At 37.9% G+C, this 24839-nt stretch overlaps 1 protein-coding gene across 2 annotated transcripts in view; it reads left to right on the forward strand.

The window, feature by feature from the left end:
- mical1 (microtubule associated monooxygenase, calponin and LIM domain containing 1) overlaps window positions 1–24451 on the forward strand; it is a 46709-nt gene extending 22258 nt beyond the window's left edge. For both annotated transcript variants that reach the window (XM_049462755.1, XM_049462754.1), the window contains exons 10-24: window positions 462–588; window positions 2637–2727; window positions 3477–3624; window positions 4624–4820; window positions 9038–9132; window positions 10499–10567; window positions 11729–11909; window positions 13713–13807; window positions 15692–16601; window positions 17173–17306; window positions 18608–18715; window positions 19033–19126; window positions 19868–19961; window positions 20489–20562; window positions 21936–24451. In XM_049462755.1, the coding sequence (XP_049318712.1) occupies window positions 462–588; window positions 2637–2727; window positions 3477–3624; window positions 4624–4820; window positions 9038–9132; window positions 10499–10567; window positions 11729–11909; window positions 13713–13807; window positions 15692–16601; window positions 17173–17306; window positions 18608–18715; window positions 19033–19126; window positions 19868–19961; window positions 20489–20562; window positions 21936–22135 (2617 nt within the window). In that variant the 3' untranslated portion in view covers window positions 22136–24451. The remainder of the gene's footprint in view (window positions 1–461; window positions 589–2636; window positions 2728–3476; window positions 3625–4623; window positions 4821–9037; window positions 9133–10498; window positions 10568–11728; window positions 11910–13712; window positions 13808–15691; window positions 16602–17172; window positions 17307–18607; window positions 18716–19032; window positions 19127–19867; window positions 19962–20488; window positions 20563–21935) is intronic.
- The last annotated feature ends 388 nt before the right edge of the window (window positions 24452–24839 follow it).

A 24839-nucleotide genomic window follows, 5' to 3' on the forward strand; every position in this document is an offset into this window, starting at 1 on the left:
ATTATTATTGAGGATATTGACCTGACTTGAACTGATTTAATTGTCAATATAAAAAGGAAAAACTAAGGTATTCTCTAATACCTTTGACCAGTATGTTTCTTTCATGGGTACATTGTGGTCCTCTAAACACAGACACTGTGTGTGTATGGTAAACCAAAGCCCTGGATATACCCTGTTCTTCTTTTCCTGAACACTTGCAAAAGGTTGAGATGACATTAAGTGCTTTCTTGGTCTCCTGCTGTTCTGTATTCAGTCTGTGCTTTATACAGCCCTTTCGAAAATGAGCAGTTCTTCACAGCCGTAGATTAAAATAGGTCAGATTTCTTTATATCAGGATTTTAAAACACCTGTATGCAGATATGCAGACTTACTTAGCCTGATTTTGGGCTGCACAGTGTTTAGAGAGACTATATTGAGTAGGAAATGCCTGTCTCTTATTTTATTATCTTTAAATTGAACAGGGAAAGTGTGTACCAGTTGCTCTCACAGACCACGCCTGAGAACACCAGCAAAAACTACAATGCCTACAGCATAGACCCCAGCACCCGCTACCCCAACGTCAACGTGTCCTCCATCAAGCCTAAACAGGTAGGAGCTGAGACGCCACAATGCACTTTTAATATCATTGTTGCCAAACTATGAAGGAGCATATAAGGAATCATGTAGTAACTTAAAAGTGTTAAACAAACCAAAATAACCCCCACCACCACCCCTCTTCGGAGGACTATTAGTACTTTATTGTTTATTTATTTGATTATGTACACATTACAACAGTTACTAGTTTCTGTTTTTTTTTTTGTTTTTTTTTCTTTCTTTTGTGAGTATAGTTAAGGAGGATTACAATTACAGGGATTTGGGGGAGGGTGCTGGGGGATGAAGAAAAGGGGATAATTGGGGGAAGATGAGATAACAGGAGAAAAAAAAGGAAAAAAAGATTTGAAAGTAAGACTGATAGAGGTGGGAAGAAAAAAAGTAAATAAATAAAAAAATAAAAAGAAAGAAATAAAAAGAAAAATATATCTATCTATTTGTATGTTTTTATGACCAAACAGAGACATGAACGTGTGTGCTGATTTTGTATGATTTTTGGTCCATTCATTTAATTTGTGTGTATGTGTTTGTGCATGTATGTATATGTGGGTGAATGTGTATAGCGGGGCTCTTTGTTAGCTATTGCTGATCTTTTTTACTGGAGTATTTGAATTAGCGGTGTCCAGCTAGTCTGATTCGGTGGTTCTGATTGGTTGTGAGAGTGTTTCTAACGAGAGATAGTCTGTTAACAGATTTTTCCAGTGGTTGATGTTGATATTATGTTTGGTTTTCCAGTTCATGAGGATAACTTTCTTGCCGATGGTTAGCGACACCAGGAGGATTTTATTGTTTTCGGTAGTTGTGTTAGTAGTCGATGTGTCTCCTAATAGGCAGAGTGATGGTGATGGGTGGATATGAATGGTTAGGGCATGGGATAGGAGCATGATGACTTCTTTCCAGAATTGGTTGACGGGTGTGCAGAGCCGTAAAGCATGAATGTAATTATCACCTGTAGTGGACTCTATGGGTGGTCTTATACTGAATGAGTTGTAAGTTTGTGCTTCTAATCATGTGGTGATTATTGTTGCATACTTGAACCCAGAATTCGGCATCAGGAGTTAGTAGGCTGGTAACTCTGATGAACTCATCCTGTCCAACAGAGGTAACTCTTGTTCTCCCTTTCCTGGGGTGGTCCTGATGAGTGCCAGTTTCATCACAAAAATTTTGATGGCCTTTTGATGTGCCTGCACTTAATATTTTCAAAGTTCTTAAAATGTTTCGCATTGGCTGAACTTTAGATCATTTTTTCTTTACTTAGTAGAGTAGTTCTTCGCATAATATGGATTAGAACATTACTCTATAAATGTTCACTATTCACTGTAAACCTGTAACTCTACCTCTTCACTACTTTACAACTGATGCTCTCAAACACTTTATTAAGAGACAAGAAATTCAAGTAATTATCTCTTGATGAGTTCAGCACAGCTGTTAACTGAAAGCCTGATTTCCAGTTGATTCTACCTCATAAAGCTGACTGAGAAAATCCAGCCAAGATGTGGAAAACTGTCATCAGAGGTGCTACTTTGAAGAAATATAAAACATATTCTGGTTTGTTTAACAGTTTTTTTATTATTTACTAAATAATTCCATATGTTTTTCTTCATAGTTTGGATGGCTTTATTTTAAAATAATTTAGAGGCAGCAAAATTCCTCTCTCCCCACATCACTAAAAGGGTGATGTCTGCACACAGGCATCTGTGAGCTGATGTATCGGAACTGAGTTGCTGCGCTTTCCTCCAACTGCACTGTGATGCTACTCTGCAATTCTGCATCAGCAGCAGCTCGAAACGAAGCGGTGGCTGGCTTCACATGTATCGGGGGAGGCATGTGTTGGGGCATCACTAGTGATAGGGGGAGTCCTAATGAGTGGGTTGGGTAATTGGCTGAGCGAAATTGGGGAGAACATTAGGAAAAAATAGAAATAAAGTTATAAAAGTAATAATAATAATAATGAAACAACACTGAATTAAAAATTTGACTGGTACAGTACTAAACGTGTTTAAATTCTGAATGATTTCTACTCTGTGTTTGTGTCTGTTCTTTAGGTGCAGCATCTGTATGATGAAGACAGTTTGGATAGCAGCAGCAGCAGGCCTACTAAAAAGAAGAAAGATTCATTAGCTAGTAGAAAACAAGGTCAGAAACATAGGAGCTGTCTATCTTTTAGCTGTTACAATCTTAATTTTTACTCTTCTATGTTTTTAGTGCACTCTTTAGTGATGGATTTAAACATATTTTTTTATTTAATCCTTATTATATCCAGGGTTCGTACAGTCATGAAAAGCTGGAAAAGTCATTGAATTTGAAAATAACATTTTCCAGGCCTGGATATGTTTTGGAAAAATAAAAATATACAGAAAGTTTTGGAAAAATCATGGAAATTTGGTCTATAAATCTTTGCGTTTCCATTTATGGATGGAGAAAATCTATTTTGAGCTCACAAAATTCGTCAGCTCAGAGTTAATTCAGTAATTTAGCCTGAAACAATGAACCTCTCAGGATCTAAAACACATTTTTGATTTTCTGAAAATTTGCATTGAAGGCATAGAAAAGTCATGAAAAATCATGGAAATGTATTGGTTAAAAAGTGTATGAACCCTGTATAGCAGAAAATGACTGGAAACTGCTGGAGGGAGCCAGCTAGTGAGTCCTAAGTGAATAGAGTGGTGGGGGATGGAGCTAAACGTCTAAAGACACAAAGTTAAAATAAGTGTCTAATCCTTTATCCTGGATATTCAATTAAAATAAAAAACAGTCCAATACTTCTGCAGGGGATCAGACAATGCGAAATGAATACTGCAACAATATTATTAGCATCCTTTAAGCTCTTAGCTGCTTTCTTCCAAGTGAACTGGTGAATGATTGGACCTGTATACTGTGTGCAGATTCTCTGACACGCCTGTCGGACCTGCTGAGCTGGTGTCAGAAACACACAGCCTGGTGTAACCGTGTCCAGGTCAAAGACTTGAGTCAGTCTTGGAAGTCTGGCCTGGCGCTGTGTGCCCTGATCCACCACTTCAGACCCAAACTCATGTAAGTTCCTCATGCAACACTTTAATTGCATATTGCATTTAAAACCTATTGTAATAGTTTACATCCAATCATAGAAAGTAAACTAAGACATTGTTTATCGCAGATTAATCACTAGAGCTGGGTATCGTCTTAAAATCTTAAAATCTACTGTGCTTTTTTCGATGCCTTTTTCAATATTGCAACACACAACATAATTATTCTCACACAAAAGATTTATTTAACAGCTGATCTGAGTAATCTCATTCTCATACTGTCACCATATGTTTAGATCTTGATGGAACAATCAAACAATAAGCATGATTGTGGCACTTTATTAATAATAAGAACAACAACAGCATTTACCTGCTTAAACTACAAATATTTTTTTTTTACCAAAGCTTATTACTGAATGAATTTCAGTTTTTAAGAGGTCTTTTTAAAGAATATCAGCAAAATAAATTATAGTATTGGTGTCAATGACTTAAAAATGAATTAAAATCGTATTTTTTTTTTTCTTTTCAGGATTTTGTTCAGTATTATTGTGAGTGTAATTATACAATAAGTAATAGTGTAGTGTGGTTTAGGTCTGGCAGACTAGATCATTTTGTACTGTATTATAATATCTCAGAGTGCAGAGAGAAAGTTATTGAATGCAAAGTATCAAAAAACAGGAAAACAGGAATTTTTTTAGACCTTTCGTTACTCTGTAGTACCGAAACATTTCAGTCTGTGCCTTTTTGGAATTGAATTTCAAAAGCCAGCCCTATTAATCACGTCGCCACCTTTGGTCACAACCACGTAATGCATTCATTTTACAGTCTGGTGATGTTTTTATAGCGTTTTAAGCACAGCATTGTTTACTACTGCTGAGTTTAGAAGGTAGATTACTTTTAATTTATGCTGATAAATGAATTTAAACCTCTCTCTCTCTCTCTAGTTTTTTTATCTTTACCATGTTAATTATTAATATCTGATTATTTATCAGGCTGATGCTGTAATGCTGCATGTTTTCTATTACAGAGATATGTCCAGACTGAAGGAGAAGGATGCTAAGTTCAATAATCAGCTGGCCTTTGACATCCTCCAGAGAGAGTTCGGCATTGAGCCGATTATGTCGGCTAGTGATATGGCCACTAGCAAGGAGATTGACCAGCTGTCTATGGTGCTCTACCTCACCCAGGTCCACAACGCTTTTACTGAGACACCAGTGCCAAAAGGTAAGTGCCTATATATAATATAAAATATATGCACATGTATGTGAGAGCAAAGCACAGTCTATGGAACATTTGATAAATTAGAGATGTTTTATGGTATCATTTATATTTTGTTTTTTTTTACAGTGTTTTTGTGTGTTTTGCAAGATTCAAAATAAAAGCTGTTCAGATAAAAAAAAACAGATCCAATCATTTTCAGATATGAACTAAAATCTATTTTATTCAAAAGCTAAAAATACGAATTAAGACCTGATTGAAGGCATACTCTTCCCGTCGTTATGATAGCAAAGACAAACTGACAATTAATCGTGTGCTGTAAAACATGTTGTGGATCATAAAATTCACCAGTAGGAAAAACAAATGGAAGGCATGACAAAAATTATTGTGACACAATTTTTTTTTTTTTTTTTTTTTATTATTCGCAATTATTTTTGTCATGCCCTCCATTTGTTATTGAAATAACTAATAATACATTACATTACATTACATTACATTTGGCAGACGCTTTTGTCCAAAGCGACTTACAATATTGAAGTGCAAATAATAGAAGAGGTTAAGTACAAAAATAATAGAAGTTAAAAATAAAACATCTATAGATAGGGCCTTAAGGAGGTCAGAGGGAAATAAAGGGATAGAGGAGTGAAGGAGGGGAAGAAGGAAATGAGGTTAGAAGTAGTTAGTGTGTTAGAGGTGTTAGGAGAGTAAGTGCTCTTTGAAGAGCTCTGTCTTCAGGAGTTTCTTAAAGATAGTGAGAGATTCTCCTGATCTGGTAGTGGAAGGTAGTTTGTTCCACCATTGTGGAACTCTGGTTCCACAATAGTTGCAGATAATAGTTGCAGACCTAATCATATCTGGCCTATTTTACACGAGTGCCCCTTCAGTGACTTTTCAATCTTTCTGTTTGATTTAAACAATAAACGGACATGATCTTCTTGCGTAAAGTATCGTAGTATACTGTGATATGTGCCAATACACAGCCCTGCTGGTTAGAGTGTCACTGTGTCTTTAAGAGGCTTTTCCCAGCATGCTCTGCTGTGAATAGGCAGTGTTCTGCTGGTCTGCGTGGATGTGGAGAGCTGCTGCAGCAGCACACGCAGCAGCAGAAGGCAGGGCACAGCACAGCTGAGCTGAGAAATGGCTCATCAGGGTTAGGGTGGGACTCCCCCGACCCTGCTTTAGCCCACACGCGCAGTCCTGCTGCGTGGACGGGAGGCAGAGCTCCACCCAGGAGACGGTGCTAGAAGAAGGTACGAGGACAAGATAGTAGAGGCTGGAATCAGGATTTGAGAGCTTTAATCTAGTGGTTCGTTTGGTGGGTGGGAATCTGCCTGACAGCCTGCTGTGCAGATGTGCAGGCAGGTAGAGCTGTCACTCACACGCAGCTGTGTGTGTGTATATATGTGTGTATATATGTGTGTGTGTGTGTGTATATGTGTGTGTGTATGTGGATATATATGTGTGTGTGTGTATATGTGTGTGTGTGTGGATATATATGTGTGTGTGTGTATATGTACGTGTGTGTGTATTATGAAGGAAAGGATGGCGCCTGTCACTGGGGATTATTTTCTTGTCATCGCTGAGAGCGTATTCAGTGAGGGTGGTTTGTGGAGATGCTAATCTGGAATTTGATTATTTAAATATATATGATAGAAATATATAGAAATACAATAAATATATAATGTAGAATAGTCACACTGGTGGAGATTTAGTCATAAGTCTGTTGCATCGTATTATCTAATTCTGCTTTGGCTCTTAAATATGATTAGCGGTGTGTCATATTGTATTGCCTTAATTTTGTAATATTTTGGGGTCGGATAGTATGTCAATATTGCAACATATTGTATTGTATCAATATACGGGGTCAAATATTGAGATTTTTTTTTTTAAATATAGGCTCATATATTATATCGATTAATTACACACAGAGTGATCTTTTATTTCTTTTATTGTTGATGATTATGGCTTACAGCCAATAATTAGAATAATTAGAATATTATATAAAACCAATCTGTACTTTTGGCAGTGTGGGCAGTGTCCCAAGTCCTGCTGGAAAATGAAATCCGCATCTTCATAAAAGTTGTCAGTAGCAGAGGGAATCATGAAGTGCTGAAAGATTTTGCGGGAAAACAAAACTGCTCTGACTTTAGACTTGATAATAAAACACAGTGGATCAACACCAGCAGATGATGCACATGTCTCTCCACAACATCACTGATCATCAGTAAATTTTACATTTCATTTGTAAATCAAAGGGAGCAGAGTCTGGAGGAAGAGTGGAGAGACACACAGTCCAAACTGCTTGAGGTCTAGTGTGAAGTTTCCACCAATCAGTGATGCTTTGGAGAGACATGTCCATCATCTGCTGGTGTTGATCCACTGTGATACATCATTTTAGTATTAAAATGTGTTACACATCATCCAGGGAACAGTTTTTCATTGAGCTCTTTAAATTAATGTAATTAATTTCAAGACACTTTTTTTGATAACTCTAAATTATCCATTCTATCCATTTTATGAACCTTAATGCTTAATAGTCTCTTAAATATTTTTATTTCTTGTGTATGAAAGCATGATGTTATGATATTATGTAATGATTAATTTTCTGCTGTATTATATCTGAATTCTATTCACTGATTGTAGCTGATGTTGTTGATATCAAGGATGAATTCATTTTCAAGCTCTTCTTCATTTCACTGACAGATAGATCTCCGATATGCTAATGGTCAAAAAGCAAAAAACGCATTACTAAATGAATAGATTTTGCTGTGGTTCGCACATCCATGAGATCTCAGGCTTTTAGCAGGACTCAGAAAACATAAGCGTAAAAGCTTTTATGGAACGCTGCCACTGAAAAAGCCTCAGATTCCCTAAACAATCTTTTAATAGATGGCCTTATAAAAAAAAATTCTATACATGACTCTTGAGTGTGAAGAACCTTAAATTACATTAAATTAAAGGTAACATCCATTGAAAAGTACTCTGTAGCTAAGCAGAGAACCCTTTTAGAACTCTTCCTTACCAGTGGACTCTAAATTAGCAATTTTAGGAGATCCGTGTCGTAATTTTAGGGAAAGTATGGAAAGATTTAGGACAATTTTGTCTCTAAATTAACCATTTCTGGGCACTTTTTGAAATAAATTGTCTATAAATAACCATTCAGCAATCTTTTAGTTTCAAGTTCGACTCCCCACAGTGTTCTCTGTCTCACCGGCTCCACCTCTTGATTTCACATCACTCCCAGCATGCTCTGCGGCCACACTTCCTCTTTCTGCTGGTGGAGTGTTATTGATCCTCTTGGTGTTGGGTTGGCTGGTGGATAAGGGTCTCCACCTGAGAGTATTATGAGATAATATCTGCTTATCTGCTTCACACTTTATCTTGTTCTTAATAAACTGATGTCTAAATTAACCATTTTGGGAAATTGGTTCCTAAATATTGACCTTTATAAATATAAACCTTTAGGAAACTTTGTTTTGATAGCGCTTTGTAAATGAACAATTTTAGGAACCGATATTTATAAACACTGCAAATTTTAGGAAATATGCTTATTTAATAAACTGCTTTGTTACGTTTTTTTGTCTGTAGATTAATCGATATATAAGTCTTAATTTATAAATGATCTCTAAATAAACTGTTTTAGGAGATTTGCCTATAGAGTTGAAGAAAATTAAGGAACATTTTAGGAAAATGTAGATAATCCACCCCTAAAACAAAATCTTTAGGAACTGTGTGAGAATTTTGGAGCTGCATTATCATAGGACACCATTAGAAACCTCTACAAACAACAAAACTACACAACAATAAATATATATTGCCCAAATCAGTCTAAAACTTTAATCATTTATTGTTCCTGGTAACCTTTATCTTCCTTTCAAATAACGTTATAATACAGCACTTCCTTCTTCGTGAATAAGTGTATAATTGGTCTCTAAATTAATAGATTTATGAACCGTTATTTATAACTGGCCTCTCAGTTGGCAAAAATGATGTTTGTAAGACATGGTTTCGCAACTAGGGGTTGAATATCGATATGGCGATACATTGTTGATGTGGGGCATCTCATTTTCTCAATAAGTATTTTATCCTCTTTAGTAACACAGATGCTGTGAAGTGTTGAAGAAAATTGTCTTGTGAAATATCATATTGTATCGTGAGATGTCCTATGATTCCCACTCTCTTCACATCTCCTGCTGACTGTATGTTTCTCCTGTCCTCCACAGATCAGTCCAGCCACAAGTCACTCTCTCTCTCCAGGACTCGCTCTGCCGTCTTCTTCCTGAACAAGCTCAAACACAACTCCCTCCAGAGGCGCAAGGTGGGTGCTGGCACATGTGACCTTTCACCAGCTGATGTACTACACATTGCAGACTGTGTAGACTATAAATAACAATAGATGTGGCCATAATGTTAAAATCATATATATATATGTTTTACTCTCTTGAACCCTCAGTGTTAAACTCTAAGAAATACCACCAACTCTATGGATTGTTTAGTTGTTTAGTTGTTCTCTGTCTCCTAGGCTCTTGATTTTTTTTTTTTAGCACTCCCAGCATGCTCTGTGGCCGCACTACTTCTTTCTGTTGGTGGAGTGTTATTTACCTTCTTGGTGTTGGGTTAGCTGGTGAATAAGTGTCTCCACCAGAGAGTTAGTGTATTATAAGAGAGTCTCTGCTTGCCTGCTGGTGTTATTTCTCATAGTTTAAGTTGAACTCCCACAGTGTTTTCTGTCTTCGAAGCTCCACCTTCAATGCGTCTATGTTTCAATAAAAATACTAATGTTTGATGCCTCATATCAGTAATGTATTGCAAAATGAAAATGATACGATATATCGGCATATCGATAAATGGCCCTAGTTGTTTTCAAAATGAGACAATTGAGAGACCAGTTATAAATAGGGGTTGATAAATATATTAATTTAGAGTTTTATATCTCCGCTTTCATGATTTTTACATCATTCTCAGCATGCTCTGTGGCCACACTTCTTCTTTCTGCTGGTGGAGTGTTATTTACACTCTTTTTGGTGTTGGGTTGGATGGGTTGGGTTCACACTTTTTTCTTTTCTTAGAAAGTGTGCTCAGGGTAAACATGCAATTTATCCTGTAGTATAACCAACATATTTTGTAATCTCTTCATTTCTTTACATGTACATCCTATACCTGCCTTTGTCATGCAATTTAATACATTGTCCATATATTGTATGCTCTACTTTTAAATATTAAAGTGTGGTTGAACTGCTAAGTGTTGAATTTACCACATAAATACTGTATTAATAAAACTCTTGTAAAGTGAAAGTAAATGGGAGCGTATGTTATCCGGCACAGTGTTAAATTCAACACTGTTAGTAACTGAGGTAATTTATCACTGTCAGGTTTACTGTGTGGTTTGTGTAAATTAATTAGAGCATGAAGTTTGTACTCATCCAGCGAACAACACTACCGTAATGAAGCATGAGGAAGCAGTCACAGTTCAGCAGCCGCATCTCTCTCTCTCTCTCTCTCTCTCTCTCTCTCTCTCACACACGCACACACACACGTGCACACACACGGTTACCTCACCACCATACCGCAAAACCCGTTTCCCAACACTAACTGCAGATAATGATGAAATCATTGTTTATTTTTGGGGGACAGAGTTGCGTAACGTGAGCTGTAATTGAGGTCATGTGACTTGTGCCCCTTAGGAGAGTCAGACAACCAAGCGAGAGGAAAGAAGAGACGAAATGAGGGAGGAAGAGGAGCAGAAGAAAGACGTGAGTAGCACAGCCTTACTTCTTTCTTACATAGTGTGTGTGTGTGTGTGTGTGTGTGTGTGTTAGACATTTGCTCCCCATCTGTGAGGAGACTCATATGGCTCATATGCTTTGTATACTAATGATTTCTAAACCAGTTTGCTTAGATCAGGCACAAAAAATTCAACCGAGCCCTTGTAACTGCACTGCAAAAAACTAAATGATGGCAAGTAAAATGTTCTAATTTAAAGCAATAAATTTCATATTTTTCTGTGATTTAAACTATTTGTCTAACTGAATTTTTACCTCATTTTAAGTCATTTGAACTCAAAATACGCACAACAAGTCAGCAATCAAGTTATTCTGATTCTTGTCTCCAAATTTAAAGGCTAAGCACAGCTAATATGAAATTGTCAAACACATAAATACAGCCTAAGCTGAGTTCGTAACTTTTATTATCGATGGTTTAAAAAAAACATATGTATTTTTCCGCAAATTCGAGAGACACAGCTTAAAAGACTTTTATTTGGCAACACTCTTTGTCTTCAGAGTCTTTTACACACGTTATACACAACATAGATGTTGGAAAACAACATCAACAAAATGCAACAACATGACAAAAAAAAATGCAAAAAAAAAAAAGGTATATTTTGCTTGATTTAAGCCTCACTGCTGAACTTAGCCTAATATATTAATTCTAAAAACTGGGGTGTAGGGTCGCTTTTCGAGTTCTTCTTCTGGCCGTGTCACGCATCTTTTCGTACTTACATCACATGTACACATCCTCTTAAAGAGGATCCGGCTCAGTTTTACTGAAGGCGAGCAGGTGGTGGAGCAATGGAGGCTTCAGAAGGGGAAACTTAGAGCTCAGTAGCTCATTCACTCATATTAAAACCAAAGAAACGAAGGAGTGAAAGGAGACCGCATCTCACCCACTCAGTTGAAAATGATTCTTCCGCATGTTTGTTGCAATTACCCATTCTCACCAGAGAGGGCCCTAACTCCCACAAATCCCAAAATTTACCGACATCAGCTTTAAGATTATACAACGTTTAAGAGCATTTTTCCTACTGATATGAAGTTACCATTTAAAAAAAAAAAACATAGTTTAGTTTTGAAATCTACAATATTCCTCTATTAATTTGTGTTTCTTGTATGTGTTTTATATATCCTGTGCCACAGCCTGTGTCTGAGTTGCCCCCCGCAGAGCCGGGCAGCAGCGAGTGTTACTTCTGCCACCAGCAGCTGTACGTGCTGGAGAGGGGCAGCGCTGAGGGCAAATTCTTCCACCGCAGCTGCTTCACATGCCAGCAGTGTGGCACCACCCTGCGCCAGGGAGGATACACCTTCTACCCGGACACTGGTAGGTTTTTACTGTACTGTGTTTGTGTACATGTAGTTCATACAGTATGCAGTACGCTTTAATACTCTGGAAATATGGTTTATATTGCTGGCCTTGAACCAGGATTATGCAGCCATATGGAGGAAGAGCAGCTCTGTAAACAGTGCTGTGCAGGCAGTAGTTCTGAATGCTGGATTCTCCACTGTGCTGGCCCTGAAGCCCTCTGTATTTATTGTGTTTTGTGTGGCATGTCTTGCAATGACTTAAGTCAGCAACTAGATACAAACCTGAATAGAGAAGCTAGAGAGCAGCTAAGCTGGATCCAGACTACAAGGAAGCAACAGCAAAAAAAAAAAGCTGTTGAATGAATTACTAACACAGTTGGCTTTATATAATGGACTTTTAAATGTAAAAAATAAAATGTAATGTATGAATGTCATGTTTATAATCACCAAATACCACAAATAATGATCAAGGCTCTGTAAAAAAGAATGAAATCTGGCAAGACTTGGGGCCAAAATGGGTAAAATGATTAAAATGTAAATAGCTTGAAATAAAAAATAATACAAGGTTGGTGGCAGACAGTGCTTAATAGTTTAAATTTTAAGATTTTTCCCAAATTAACTCACCCACTTACTCAGACTCCCTATCATATGCAATACTCCTAAATCCAGGAAGATAAGGCCAAGCCCATGCCTGAGTGTTAAATTTTTATCTGATAAAAATAATAAAAAGCAGAAAAAAGCTTTTGTGATCCTACATGCAGAAACAATCACAGTTAATCCACAGTTCGGAAAAAGCTCTACCTTATTTGGGATGAGTGTGAAAATGCTCTAAAGGACAGGCTTTATACATGCATTTCTGGACAAGCTAAGAAATACAGAACAGTCACTCAAAGCAAAAGTAGAATGTGGACTGAGGCTACTTTTATATTACCACGCTGAAATAGTTTTTTCATGGCTGTGTGAACGTGGCACTTCCATATGTGGTTCTAAATTTGATACGCTTCCGATCTATGGACATGCGACATGAATGTGAACGCTCAAATCCATGCAGAATTCATGCATCTTTTTGCTTTTACGCATTAGCATTAGCGCAATGTGCCTCTCTCTCCTACCCACACATCTCTACGTGGTGCAGCTGTGCAGCTATAGCTGCAAAAACAGCAAAAGCAAACCGCCTGAACTTTTTTCACCTCCTCCACCTGAGCATGAACTTCAGACCAGCTGTTTACTGTTTCTCCACTCCAGCAAAAGATGCTCCACATATGAGCTGCTAACTTTAACGCATCCATTTCCCTTTATAAAGCTACGAGTCTCTCGTCTCTCTAATATGAGTTTTTTTGTTGTTGTTTGTGAAGAAGGTGGAAGGTTTATATAGGTATCAATGTGCAGCATGTGACATAGCGTTTCAGGGACAAATTCGTTCACATTACACACAGATACAGATCACTTACATTTGTAAATGTGAACCGTCAAGATAGCCAAATCTGATTTAAGCAAAAAATCGGATTTGAGCAATATTACAGGTCAGTAAAATTAGTTTTATTGTACAATATGTTACATAATGCTGCTTTATTTTGCTGCTGAATTCTTTCCACTGTGTCATAACCAATGTTCTATTACACCTGTTGTTCCTGCTTCCATCTCCTGGAATGAAACAGCACTGGCTAAATTATTCATTGTTAAGATTAAAAATACATGCATATTCTGCTCTAATGCTTGCTAGCACCTCACTGTCCGTGGTGGAGGAGGGTGGCCGCATGCCAGCGTACCCTTTCTGCTGTGCCAGCTTCAACTGTGTGCTTGTCTGGTGTGTCCACAGGGAGGTTCTACTGCGAGCAGCACTCAGAGCCTGTGGCAGAGAAGAGGCAGGAGGAGCGGGAGTCGGAGCCAGCAGATCCCTCCACAGGGGTTCAGGTATGGACCGTGTCTGAGCTAATCACACTGTGTATTTCATATTTTATAACCCTTTTCTGACCTTTATCTACTAGTGCATCTTTAAAAAAAATAGAATTTCATTAAAATAATGATCTATTTTTAGCATTTTATTAGCTTTTATTGTTGATGATTATGATTATGGCTTATAGCCAGTGAAAACCCAAAAATCATTGTCGCAGAAAATTTGAATATTATATATATTATAAGACCAATTGGTACTTTTGGCAGTGTAGACAGTGTGCCAAGTCCTGCTGGAAAATGAAATCCGCATCTCCATAAAAGTTGTCAGTGCAAGTTTTTTTCCAGAAAATCTTACGGAACTTTATCCTTTCCTCTGCTGATACAATATATATATATATATATATATATATATATATATATATATATATATATATATATATATATATATATATATATATATATATATAATTTTTTTTTTTTTTTTTTTTTTTTTTTTTTTATAGTGAATTCTTTACAAAATATATACTAGTGCATCTGAAACAATTAAAGAGTATTTATATAATTATATAGATGTATTACACACAGAGTGACCTATTTTAAGCATGTATTTATTTTATTGTTAATGTTTATGGCTTACAGCCAATAAAAAAAAATCTGTACTCATAAAATTCAAATATAATTAAAATATAATAAGACCAATTGGTAGTTTTTTGGCAGTGTGGGCCATTTGCCAAGTCCTGCTGGAAAATGAAATCTGCATCTCCATAAAAGTTGTGGACCGACACCAGCAGATGATGGACATGTCTCTCCAAACCATCACTGATTGGTGGAAACTTCACACTAGACCTCGAGCAGTTTGGACTGTGTGTCTCTCCACTCTTCCTCCAGACTCTGCTGCCTTGATTTACAAATGAAATGTAAAATGTACTGATGATCAGTGATGGTTTGTTTGGAGAGTCATGTCCATCATCTGCTGGTGTTGATCCACTATGTTTTATTATCAAGAAAATCATACAGCATTTTTATGCTTCCCTCTGCTGACAACTTTTATGAAGATACAGCTTTTATTTTCCAGCAGGACTTGGTACACTGCCCACACTGGCAAAAGTACAAAAAAAAAAATTATTCTGATAGACCTAACGCTGGGAGAATTACTCCAGCGTATCCGATCAGGAAGGCATGGTTCCTCCTGCATTAGGAAACGCCGTGATGTTGCACCAGGGCTGTGTGACTGCAACAGGGGCGAAAACGTTGAGTTGGGCCATTTTTATGCGCTGTTGGGTTGTACTCTGCTTATTATGGTGTAATCCAACACCCACAGAGAGCACTTGAGTGAGAGTAGAGTGTGGCGGGAGATGAGGGAGGGGGTGGGTGTAGCGCCTTGGCATAAAGCAGACCCATTCATTGCCTGTGGAGATTCTGCTATTTAATCACAAGACTCTTCTAAACTGAGGCAGTATTGTGTGTGTATTGTGAGTGTGTGTGTGTGTGTGTGTGTGTGTGTGTGTGTGTGTGTGTGTGTGTGTGTGGAGTGTTCAACAGGGTCCGTGTTCAGCAGATGATTCATGTAGTTGACCTCATAATAATAAAATTCCCACAAAATCTCGAGCTGCGAGACTTTTAAAATTAATCCAGCCTTGACTGTATTTTACATTCTATTAAACTAATGGATAATGCACGTTAGACTAAAATGTGACTTAAACTATTATACATTTTAGACTAAAGTCTAACACTAAAACTAAATAAAAAAAAAAAATCACCTGTCAAAATTAACACTGCTATAGACCAGCTGGAAGTTGTTAACCAATGGCTTGTCTCCTTAAAAAAAAAAGCCCTTTTTAAAATTGTAATTTTGTGTGTGTAACTTTAAACAGGAAGTATATTTATTATCTGTTTATCCAGGATAATATCCAGCCCAATAAGAATGAACAGCATGGGGATGACCATAAAAAAGGCAAGGAAGAGGAGCACAGTGAAGAGTCTCGGGCGAATGAATCTCCTCAGTCCTTCCGCTCTGTGAAGAGAAAAAGCTCCTATAAGATCTCCATAGACCCTCACTGTGATGAGTCCACAGAATCCGACATCCTTGAGAAACAGGAGGAGGAAGACCAGCTCGCAAACAGAGCTGCTAAAGACTCTGATAAGCCTGGAATACCTACAGATCTGAGTACAGAACTTCCCTGTCCTGGTGCTGTTCCTGCTCCAGTGCCCAGCCCACGCAAATCCCGAACCCCCAGTGCTCATTCACCAGTCCCTAAACCACGCACCATCCATAACGTCGTACCCTCCCCCAACCATAGCAAAAAGTGCCCAGAGAAAGACCACACCTCCTCAACGACAGTGCCAACGACAGTGGAAACCATTGCGTCTGGTGATCATAAAGATGATCAAGAAGAAGAAGAAGCAGAAGCGCTGGAACAGACCGAGAACGGCCATCATCCTCTTGGCCCATCAGACCCCAGACCCAAGCTGTCTCTTAAAAAGCTGCAGCTCACGGACGAAGAGAAGACCCAGCTGGTGAATCTGAGCTTCAGCCAGGACTCGGACTCTGAGACGCCGGCATCCTCATCTGCCGCTTCTACTTCTTCCTCCAACAAGCCCAACGATGGAGGCGAGGAGGAGGGCTACTGGAGCGGAGGAGCGTCGTCGCTGAGTCACGTCCGAGAGAAGAAGAATCGCCGCTGCTTCAGAAGGAAGGGAGAGCCCCAGAAACCTGCTCAGATCCAGCAGGGCAGGCTCAGGTCCAAGTTCTCCCCCTGGAATCTGTCCTCTCCTCGGCTACAGCAGCGCTTCAGTGTGTTGCGGCCTGCAGGTAGGAGGAATGCTTCTTAATCTGTTGCTTGGTTTATTAATTTAGACTGCTCATAACAAAATAGATGCACCCAGAAGGAAGAGTCAGATTGCAATGCTATTTAGACCTGCAGAAGTACAGGGGTTGGACAATAAAACTGAAACACCAGGTTTTACAGCACAATAATTTATTGTCTCGACGGACTGTTCTGGTGGAAACAGGAGAGTTGAGGTGCACATTGAATTCTGCCGGGATTTAAGCAGCCGTGGTTTTATGTTTTTTATTGGATACAATCCGGGTTAAAACACAATGATCAATATCAAGATCATCAAAACTTATTAAGGTCATGGCCTCTTATTGTACGATACATTGATAATGTGATTATCGTGACAGACCTACACAGTACCATTATCCCTGTATATTGCGTTAATGTTTATCATGCTCCAGCACACCCAGTACAGCTCATGTTCTCAGAAATTACCTTTTACTCTGAATCAGATATATTGAATAAAAAAACAACACTCACCTCTGCAGTGCAGGGACCCTCTGAGACTTCAGTTCACTGATGTTTATTATTGGATTTCTTTCCCAGTGCAAGTTCAGCCTGAGTCAGACGATGAGGTGGATGCTGACGGTGTGGATGATGAGGACGAGGAGGAGGAGGAGGAGGAAGAAGAAGACAACGAAGAGGCTCTGATGACAGCGGATCATTATTTGGATGGACAGGTACGATGCTGAAACGAGATAAAGTGGTTACAGCTGGTTACAATTTAATAAAGAGAACAATATATGCTTTTATTTTTTTATTTTTATTATTTTTTTTATAAATATATAAAAATGTACTGTTATAGTCTCATAGTCTTGTATATACTGATCTGCCAAATGTCATGGGACAGGTCGCTTGTCTGTTCACATGGACAATTCTAGCCAGACACCATTATGATTATTGCTTACAGCCAATTAAAACCCAAAAATCAGTATATAAATTATATATAAAATAAATTGGTGCTTCATTAAATATCAAGAGCTACATTAATTAACAAAATTTGCCACAAAATGCCTTTACTAATTGTTAATTGACACTAGTTTATTTTTTATAATGTTTAATAATGTGGCAACTAATAAATAGTTGAGACATTACCCAAGCTTTTAGTAATTTTTTTAGTATTTTTGTCATACTAACTGTTATTTGTGGCTTTATTGTAAAGTGTTATGTATATATGTACACTACTGGTTGAAAGTTTTAGAACACCCGATTTTTTTTTTCTTTTTTTTTGGCAATTTAAGCTCTACAGGTCCAGTCAGTAACCAAAAAATGGTACAAAATTCAGTGTACAAAATTTTGTATTAAACTGCCAGGGCTTTTTAGGCCAACAAATGAACTAAATACTGAAATAAGTAATTTTAGTTCAAATAAATTGTATATTCTAAAAGTATGGAATATATAATATATATTGTTTAAAAAAGAAGGGTTATTTTAGCAAATATTCCTAAAAAAAAAATACAGCTGATAAGAAGCAATGGAAGTAAACTGAGCTTTGGAAATGGATTTTAAAAATGTCCTAAGCCTTTTCTGAAGTAAAGCAGTGCTGGATCAGACTGTTTTACTGCACCCTCTATTGCAGCATTTACACACTTGCACACAGCACATTCATAATTTCATCATAATAACTAGAAAAACACACAAAGAAACAAAGAGAACACAAAGAAAACGCTGTAACTAATAAAAGTATAAGTCTTTTTTTTTTTTTAGAAAATACAGATAAAGTCTGAGAGCAGCATTTTTAAAGCCTAAAAGATGAATAAAAGAAGAAGAAAAATGTTGTCAAGTTCATGCATGAAAGGGCTAAACTGTCCCGTGACTTTTTGCGTGTCTGTGTATGGAACCTTTTTTTTTTTTTTTTTTTTTTTCCCTCGTTTAAATTGGGATGTTTTCTCACTTAGGCCACGAGCAAAGTATGAAAGAACAAAGCGTTCTCGTTTGTATGATATTTGTTGCTGATTCTTTGGTCTGTCTCCTTATCCAGGCTGGATCAGTGAAACTGTCTGCGGCGGAGAAGCAGGAGATGACGAAACTGAGGACTCTGGAGCGAAGAGCGAAGATGAGCGAGCTGCAGCGCTTCCACAAAGCTCAGGTTAGAAATAACCGACTCTGAATGTGACACAGACTTATCCTTTCAGATAAATTTAGCTCCTGCCAAACTCATTTTTCCTTAATGGCTGTAGGAAATTCTGTATGCAGTAATAACAGGCCAGGATTAGATTCTCCCTGCAGCCCAGGAGACATTTTTAACACTGTGTGGACATGTGATAAAAACACTGGATTTATTTATTTTATTTTTATTTTATTTTTTACATAACAACATTCGCTGTATAATAAAGAGCTATTTAAAAGCATGGTTGTGTTGCACTGACGGTATTTTGATGCGTTTGATGTGTTTGATGTGTACAGTCTATCCAGAGGAGGCTGGAGGAGATTGAAGTGACATTTAAGGAGCTAGAGGAGAAAGGCGTAGTGCTGGAGAGATCACTCAGAGGAGAGCCTGGTAACAGCTTTTAATATCTTTACTACCTATTCACAATATCAGCACTTAAAAGTAATGGAAATTACTAATTAGAAAATTAGAATACCATTAAAAGTTACTTTATGTCACTAATTCAGTTCAAAATGTGAATATCATATATTATATAGATGTATTACACACAGAGTGATCTATTTTAAGTGTTTATTTCTTTTATTGTTGATGATTATGGCTTACAGCCAATGAAAACCCAAAAATTAGTGTTTCAGAAAATTAGAATATTCTATAAGATCAATTGGTCCTTTTGGCAGTGTGGGCAGTGTGCCAAGTCCTGCTGGAAAATGAAATCTGCATCATTTTTTGCGGACCTCAATATTACCTATTATGTTTTACTTAACAAAGAGAGTCCATTCTTTCCTTTTCTTTTCTTTTCTTTTTAAAGTCATGTTGAAAATTCAAGCAGAGATGGCATGATTTAATATTTAACTGTAGTAATACATAATCTGCGTATTTAATCAGGTTAAACTGCACCTGAACAGCCATTTAGCTAATTTGACCGTTTTTTTTTTCTTTTCTTTTCTTTTTCTTTTTTTTGGTCTGCTCCTGAGTGCAGTTACTGTACTCACACTTGACAAAACTCACTGAGGGCGCAAACAAACCAGAATCTAAATGCTGGTTCTGGTGTGAAAACACCTTAAATGGCATTTGTCTCGGTTAAAAGGAACAATATAGCTAAATTCTATTATATCTCTGCTTCTTCCTAAGGCTCTGATGGATCAGCGACTATGATAGACGACTGGATTGAGTTGGTCCAGCAGAAAAATGATCTGGTCTCAGAGGAGTCTGACCTCATGGTGGCGTAAGTACTTAATTTAAACCTGGATTTTGTCCTACACGAGTCAGTAAATCCCTCAGATTTGAAGCTGCGCATATGAACAGAATCTTAACGGTTGTTTTTTCACATTAATATTAAATGTGAATGTTGTCTCAGTCCTTATTTGGGCGTCTTTAATTCACATTAAATCCCTCCTTTGGAATGGGAAAGGGCAGCCTTCAGGATATTGGTTTAGCACGTGGAGGTGAAAACAAGTCATTTCTGCAGTAATGAAGGCCTGACAGCAAAGCACTTCCCCTGTCTTGTTGCTCTGGCAACCTTTCTTCTCACCGTCTCTGAACATACGTGCTAATGCTTATTAAGCTGAACATGATGGCTGGTAGGCTGTATTTAAACCCTCCTTAGCATATATTTACATACCATAATACTCCCCCACTGCTGCCCCCTCTCTCAAATCAGCTATGCTGATTATCACAGTGATGCAACATCATGTGTACAGTATATATGTATTGCTGGTGTAAAATTTCAGCTGCTCATGCTCATCTTCACAGGTCTCGGCAGCTGGAGCTGGAAGATAAACAGAGCATGCTGGAGCTGGAGCTGCGGCGCTTCATGGAAACAGACGGTACGTACGAAGCGTTTTCAGTTTCACAGATTCATTTAGTCTTTCAACCAGAATTTTACAGCCTCATTTAAGCATTTTTTCCACTAACCTGCTACTTCATATCCTTTTTGGAAGTAGACATATTTGCTAAGTAGCATAGCACAAAGCTTTTAATGAGTAGGGCTAAGTTATTTTAATGTATTATTCTGCTGCCAGACACCTGTTTACACCTGTTAACACCTGTTATTAAGTTTTGCTTATGAAATATACACTGATCATAAGCATTAAACATTATGACCACCTCCTTTTTTTCTACGCCTATTATCCAATTTTTGCAGCTCCACTGAACATACAGGATTACTTTGTAGTTCTATAGTAATTACAGACTCTAGCCCTGTTTCTGTTTCTCTGTGTACTTTATTATTGTCCTCCTTTCACCCTGTTCTTCAATGAACAGGACTCTTTGACTTTGGCGAATTGGTATTTCATTGGTGTAGCGTTTGTGTGCATCTCATTTACTCTGAGAAGGTGCATGAGTAGATCCTTTACAGGAGGAACAGCAATGTTATTTCATTTTATTTTGTATTCTGTTTATTCTTGATAAAATAGTAGGGTGTCTGCGTTGCCAAGATGGTAATGAACATGTGGATGTTGATTGTTGTCTAGGTTAATTTCAGTCAGTGGCGCACTGGTGTGTTCCATTGCCAGCAATTTACCTGAACACACCTAATTTTGTGATCACCACCGCCATCATAGATGTTGATATATTTATAAGCTCCGTCATTATTTAAACAACACAGGCAGAAGCTGTAAAAATAAAACTATTTGCGGGATTTAAGGTAGCAATGAACATCGCAACATGCCTCGTGCAGAGTGAGACAGGTGGGCAGTCAATACGACTCCGGCAGATCTGAATATAACAGCCCAATTAAAGGGAGAGAGCCAGAAGGTAACATAGACACAAAGGCACCCTGAAACACTGGCATCCACCACTACATCGTCCACAAACCTGAGTGACAACGTGCAGGAGGTGAAAAGGCCAGGCGGTTGGCTTTTGCTGTTTTTGCAGCTATAGCTGCACAGCTGCACCAACAGATAGATGTGTGGGTACGAGAGAGAAGCATGTAGCGCATACATAAAAGTGAAAGCACAAAAATCAGATCTGAGCCACATTGAGCAAAAAAATCTGATTTGAGTCACTTCAGTCTGGTAACGTGAATGTAGCCAAAAGGGAAACACACTGATTACCAAAACTTAAGTAAGTTTTTAGTCTAGACTGAGTTCTGAACATTTTCAGGAAGTTAGTAATGTAATAGTATAGTAGTATTTTATTCATGTTGATGATTTTTTTTTTAATTGTCAGCTTCTTTCTTCTGTGTTTCTTGTGTGTTTAGACTCTGAAAAGACAGAAGCGCAGCAGAAAGAGGAGGAACAAATCCTGCAGCAGATGCTGGAGGTGGTGGATATGAGGAATTCTCTCGTGGCCTTCCTGGAGGAAAAGAGACTCAAAGAGCTGAACGAGGAAACAATGGGCTCCTCGCTGCTGGAGACCAAGCGGCACTCGACCGCATCCGCCCAGGTCCACTGGGCGTGAGAGAGGGGGCGCCACTGTGTACGCACAAACCCACGCAAACACACCGCCTTCTGCCCGCCGGCTGAAATTTATTACATTTCAAACCAAAGACTCTGAAAGGGAAAATCCTGTGAGACGGGACTCATTACTGTGTGCGCGCTTGGACACACTCAGGTTTTCGCGATGTTGGCAGGACGTACGGGGCTTTACACCACCATTCAGACCTGAGGCTACCTATGAACGACACCTCATGATGTTGTCCAGAGAGATCTGGAGCTTCTATTACTAACACCACCCCAGCCTTCACTGCCCTGTCACAGCCTAGAGAGAAAGAAAACAAAGAGGTAGAAAGATAGAAATAGAGAGAAAGAAAGAGAGAGAGAGAGAGATGGGTGGAGTCTCCCTGTTGTAGCTACTGTACACTCCCACGCACACGCAGTCACACGAGTGTGTGAACGAGACATAGATATGTCATATATATTTATATATATATATATAAATATAAATATAAATATATATATATGAGAGCTGGACTCGGGACAATGTGCTAATGATAACCCTCTTCAGTGTTCTACTGAATAAGTATGGAAAAGGAGGAAATGAGAGGGAATGAATGTGTATTATTCTCTTATATCGCGGCCATATTTATTCAGGGTCGTCTGCCAAGCACATAGATATTCTGAATGATTGATGTTCATAGCGACACTTAAAAAAAAAAAAAAAAAAAAAGAAAGAAAAAAAGAAAAGAAATTGTGTTATTTGGGTAACATTTCACAATAAAGGTACATCAAATACAAAAACAGTGCTTACGCCAGAAATTGACATTGTTAACTGGTTAAATTGGTTATTGTGTCAACTAATTATTAATTGACATTAAAAAAATTGAAAATAAAAACATATTATTGCATACTATATGATATGGCACACCCCTAATTGAGATATTAACAAAAATATATATATTTTTAGCAGATTTGTATCAGAAGTCAATGATCCAAAATGTCATGATACTAATAATAATACACTCCAAATATCCACATATATCCAGGATTAAAGTAAAATAAATTATACTGGACAAATATAATCTATATTCTTTAGTAGATATATAATGGGAAATGAGAACAGTGTAAATTTTTGTTTTGCTATAATCAACCAAAAAATAGTACCCTGAAATGTAATAATTAGACCTGAGTGATATGGCACGATATTTCAGGGTATAATATCGTCCAATGTTGACGATATTATTGCATACAATATGATTTGACACCTAATTGACACTAATTAAGACATTTAAAGATTATTTTTTTATGTAGTAGCTCATAACATGATCAGCAACTTGGATCACAACAGAGCTTCAGCCAGTATTTTCTTATTGGAACTGTGCATTATGTCGCGGTAATCTGTGTGGGATGCAGCCTCCGAATCTGCCCACTGTCAATTCCTTGATTCCCATTTCCACACTCAGGGTTGCCAGGTGTAGACAGCAGCTTGTAAACAGCCATGTCCTGCAGCCGTGGAAACGGACAAGCTGGCTATTTGTCTGGCTGTTTGACAGGTAATCGCTGAGCTTCAGCAAGGTTGCTGAGAATAACTGGATTTTTTTTGTAGACACTGAAATGTGTATATTCACTGATCAGTTACAGAGTAAGACTTTGCGTTGTGTACTAATTAATAATAAGTTGAGGCATTCCGTCGTAAGTAATGTTAATTAACGTACCTTTATTGTAACGTGTTGCCGATATTTGTTAGAAATGCTTTTTCAGTCCTTCTGCTGCTGCTTATTAATACAATGCCATAATAATCACAAGTCGATGCCAACGCTTTTAAGAGAACAAGCTCAGTATGTTTCTGCTTTGCCACAGCAAAACATTATAAAAAAATAATAATCTCACTGAACTCTTGTGCAATGTACAACTTTTATTATTATTATTACTACTATTATTATTATTATTATTATTGTTATTATTATTATTTGAGCACATTTTCATAGACAGAGTTTATGTTGTAAAGTGGGATGGTCTAGAAACTCAGGGTTTGGTTAATAAGACCTATACTGGAGTGCCACATCAGAATCAACGCTATTTCTCTCTGAAAGGGCAGTGCGGTTTCTGAAGGGTTTGGATTTATTGATTCAATTTACGTTGCATTCGTGAACCGTGAACCGTTTTACATGAACCAAGTGAGACCGGGTGATCCGTTGTGGAAAATTTTGAGAATTTATGTTTTTTTTTTTTTTTGGTTTTGTGTTCGGCCCTTTGTGGTTCTTTTCTCTATGATTTGCTCTTCTTTCAGCTCTGACGGTACACAGTATCCTAATAATAATAAATTCAGTATATGAGACGTGTGTTTTTGGTATCTCTGCTGGACTGGGCATTTGATTGTGGTGGTATTATTGCTGGTGGTTGTGTGTTTTTGTGATTTGTGAGCTTAGATTCAGCCCAAAAACTCTAGTTTGATGTATCCCTGATGTATCGAAGCTGAGTCGCTGCGCTTTCCTCCGAGCGTTACGGTGCATTTGCACTGCTCCGTCGCATCAAAGCACAGCGACAGATCCCGTTCATTTTCAATGGAAAGCGCCTGGAAAATGCATCAGGCTCGGATGCGTCGAGATCGGGGGATGCCATGCGATGAAAATTTGAGCCGAGCTGAACATTATGCAAATTAATCAGTCCAACGAGATGCATCTATCCAATCAGAGACCAGGTGTTTGCCTGATACGCGTCTTTAG

This window comes from Astyanax mexicanus, chromosome 13, assembly GCF_023375975.1.
Source record: "Astyanax mexicanus isolate ESR-SI-001 chromosome 13, AstMex3_surface, whole genome shotgun sequence".
NCBI lineage: Eukaryota > Metazoa > Chordata > Actinopteri > Characiformes > Acestrorhamphidae > Astyanax > Astyanax mexicanus.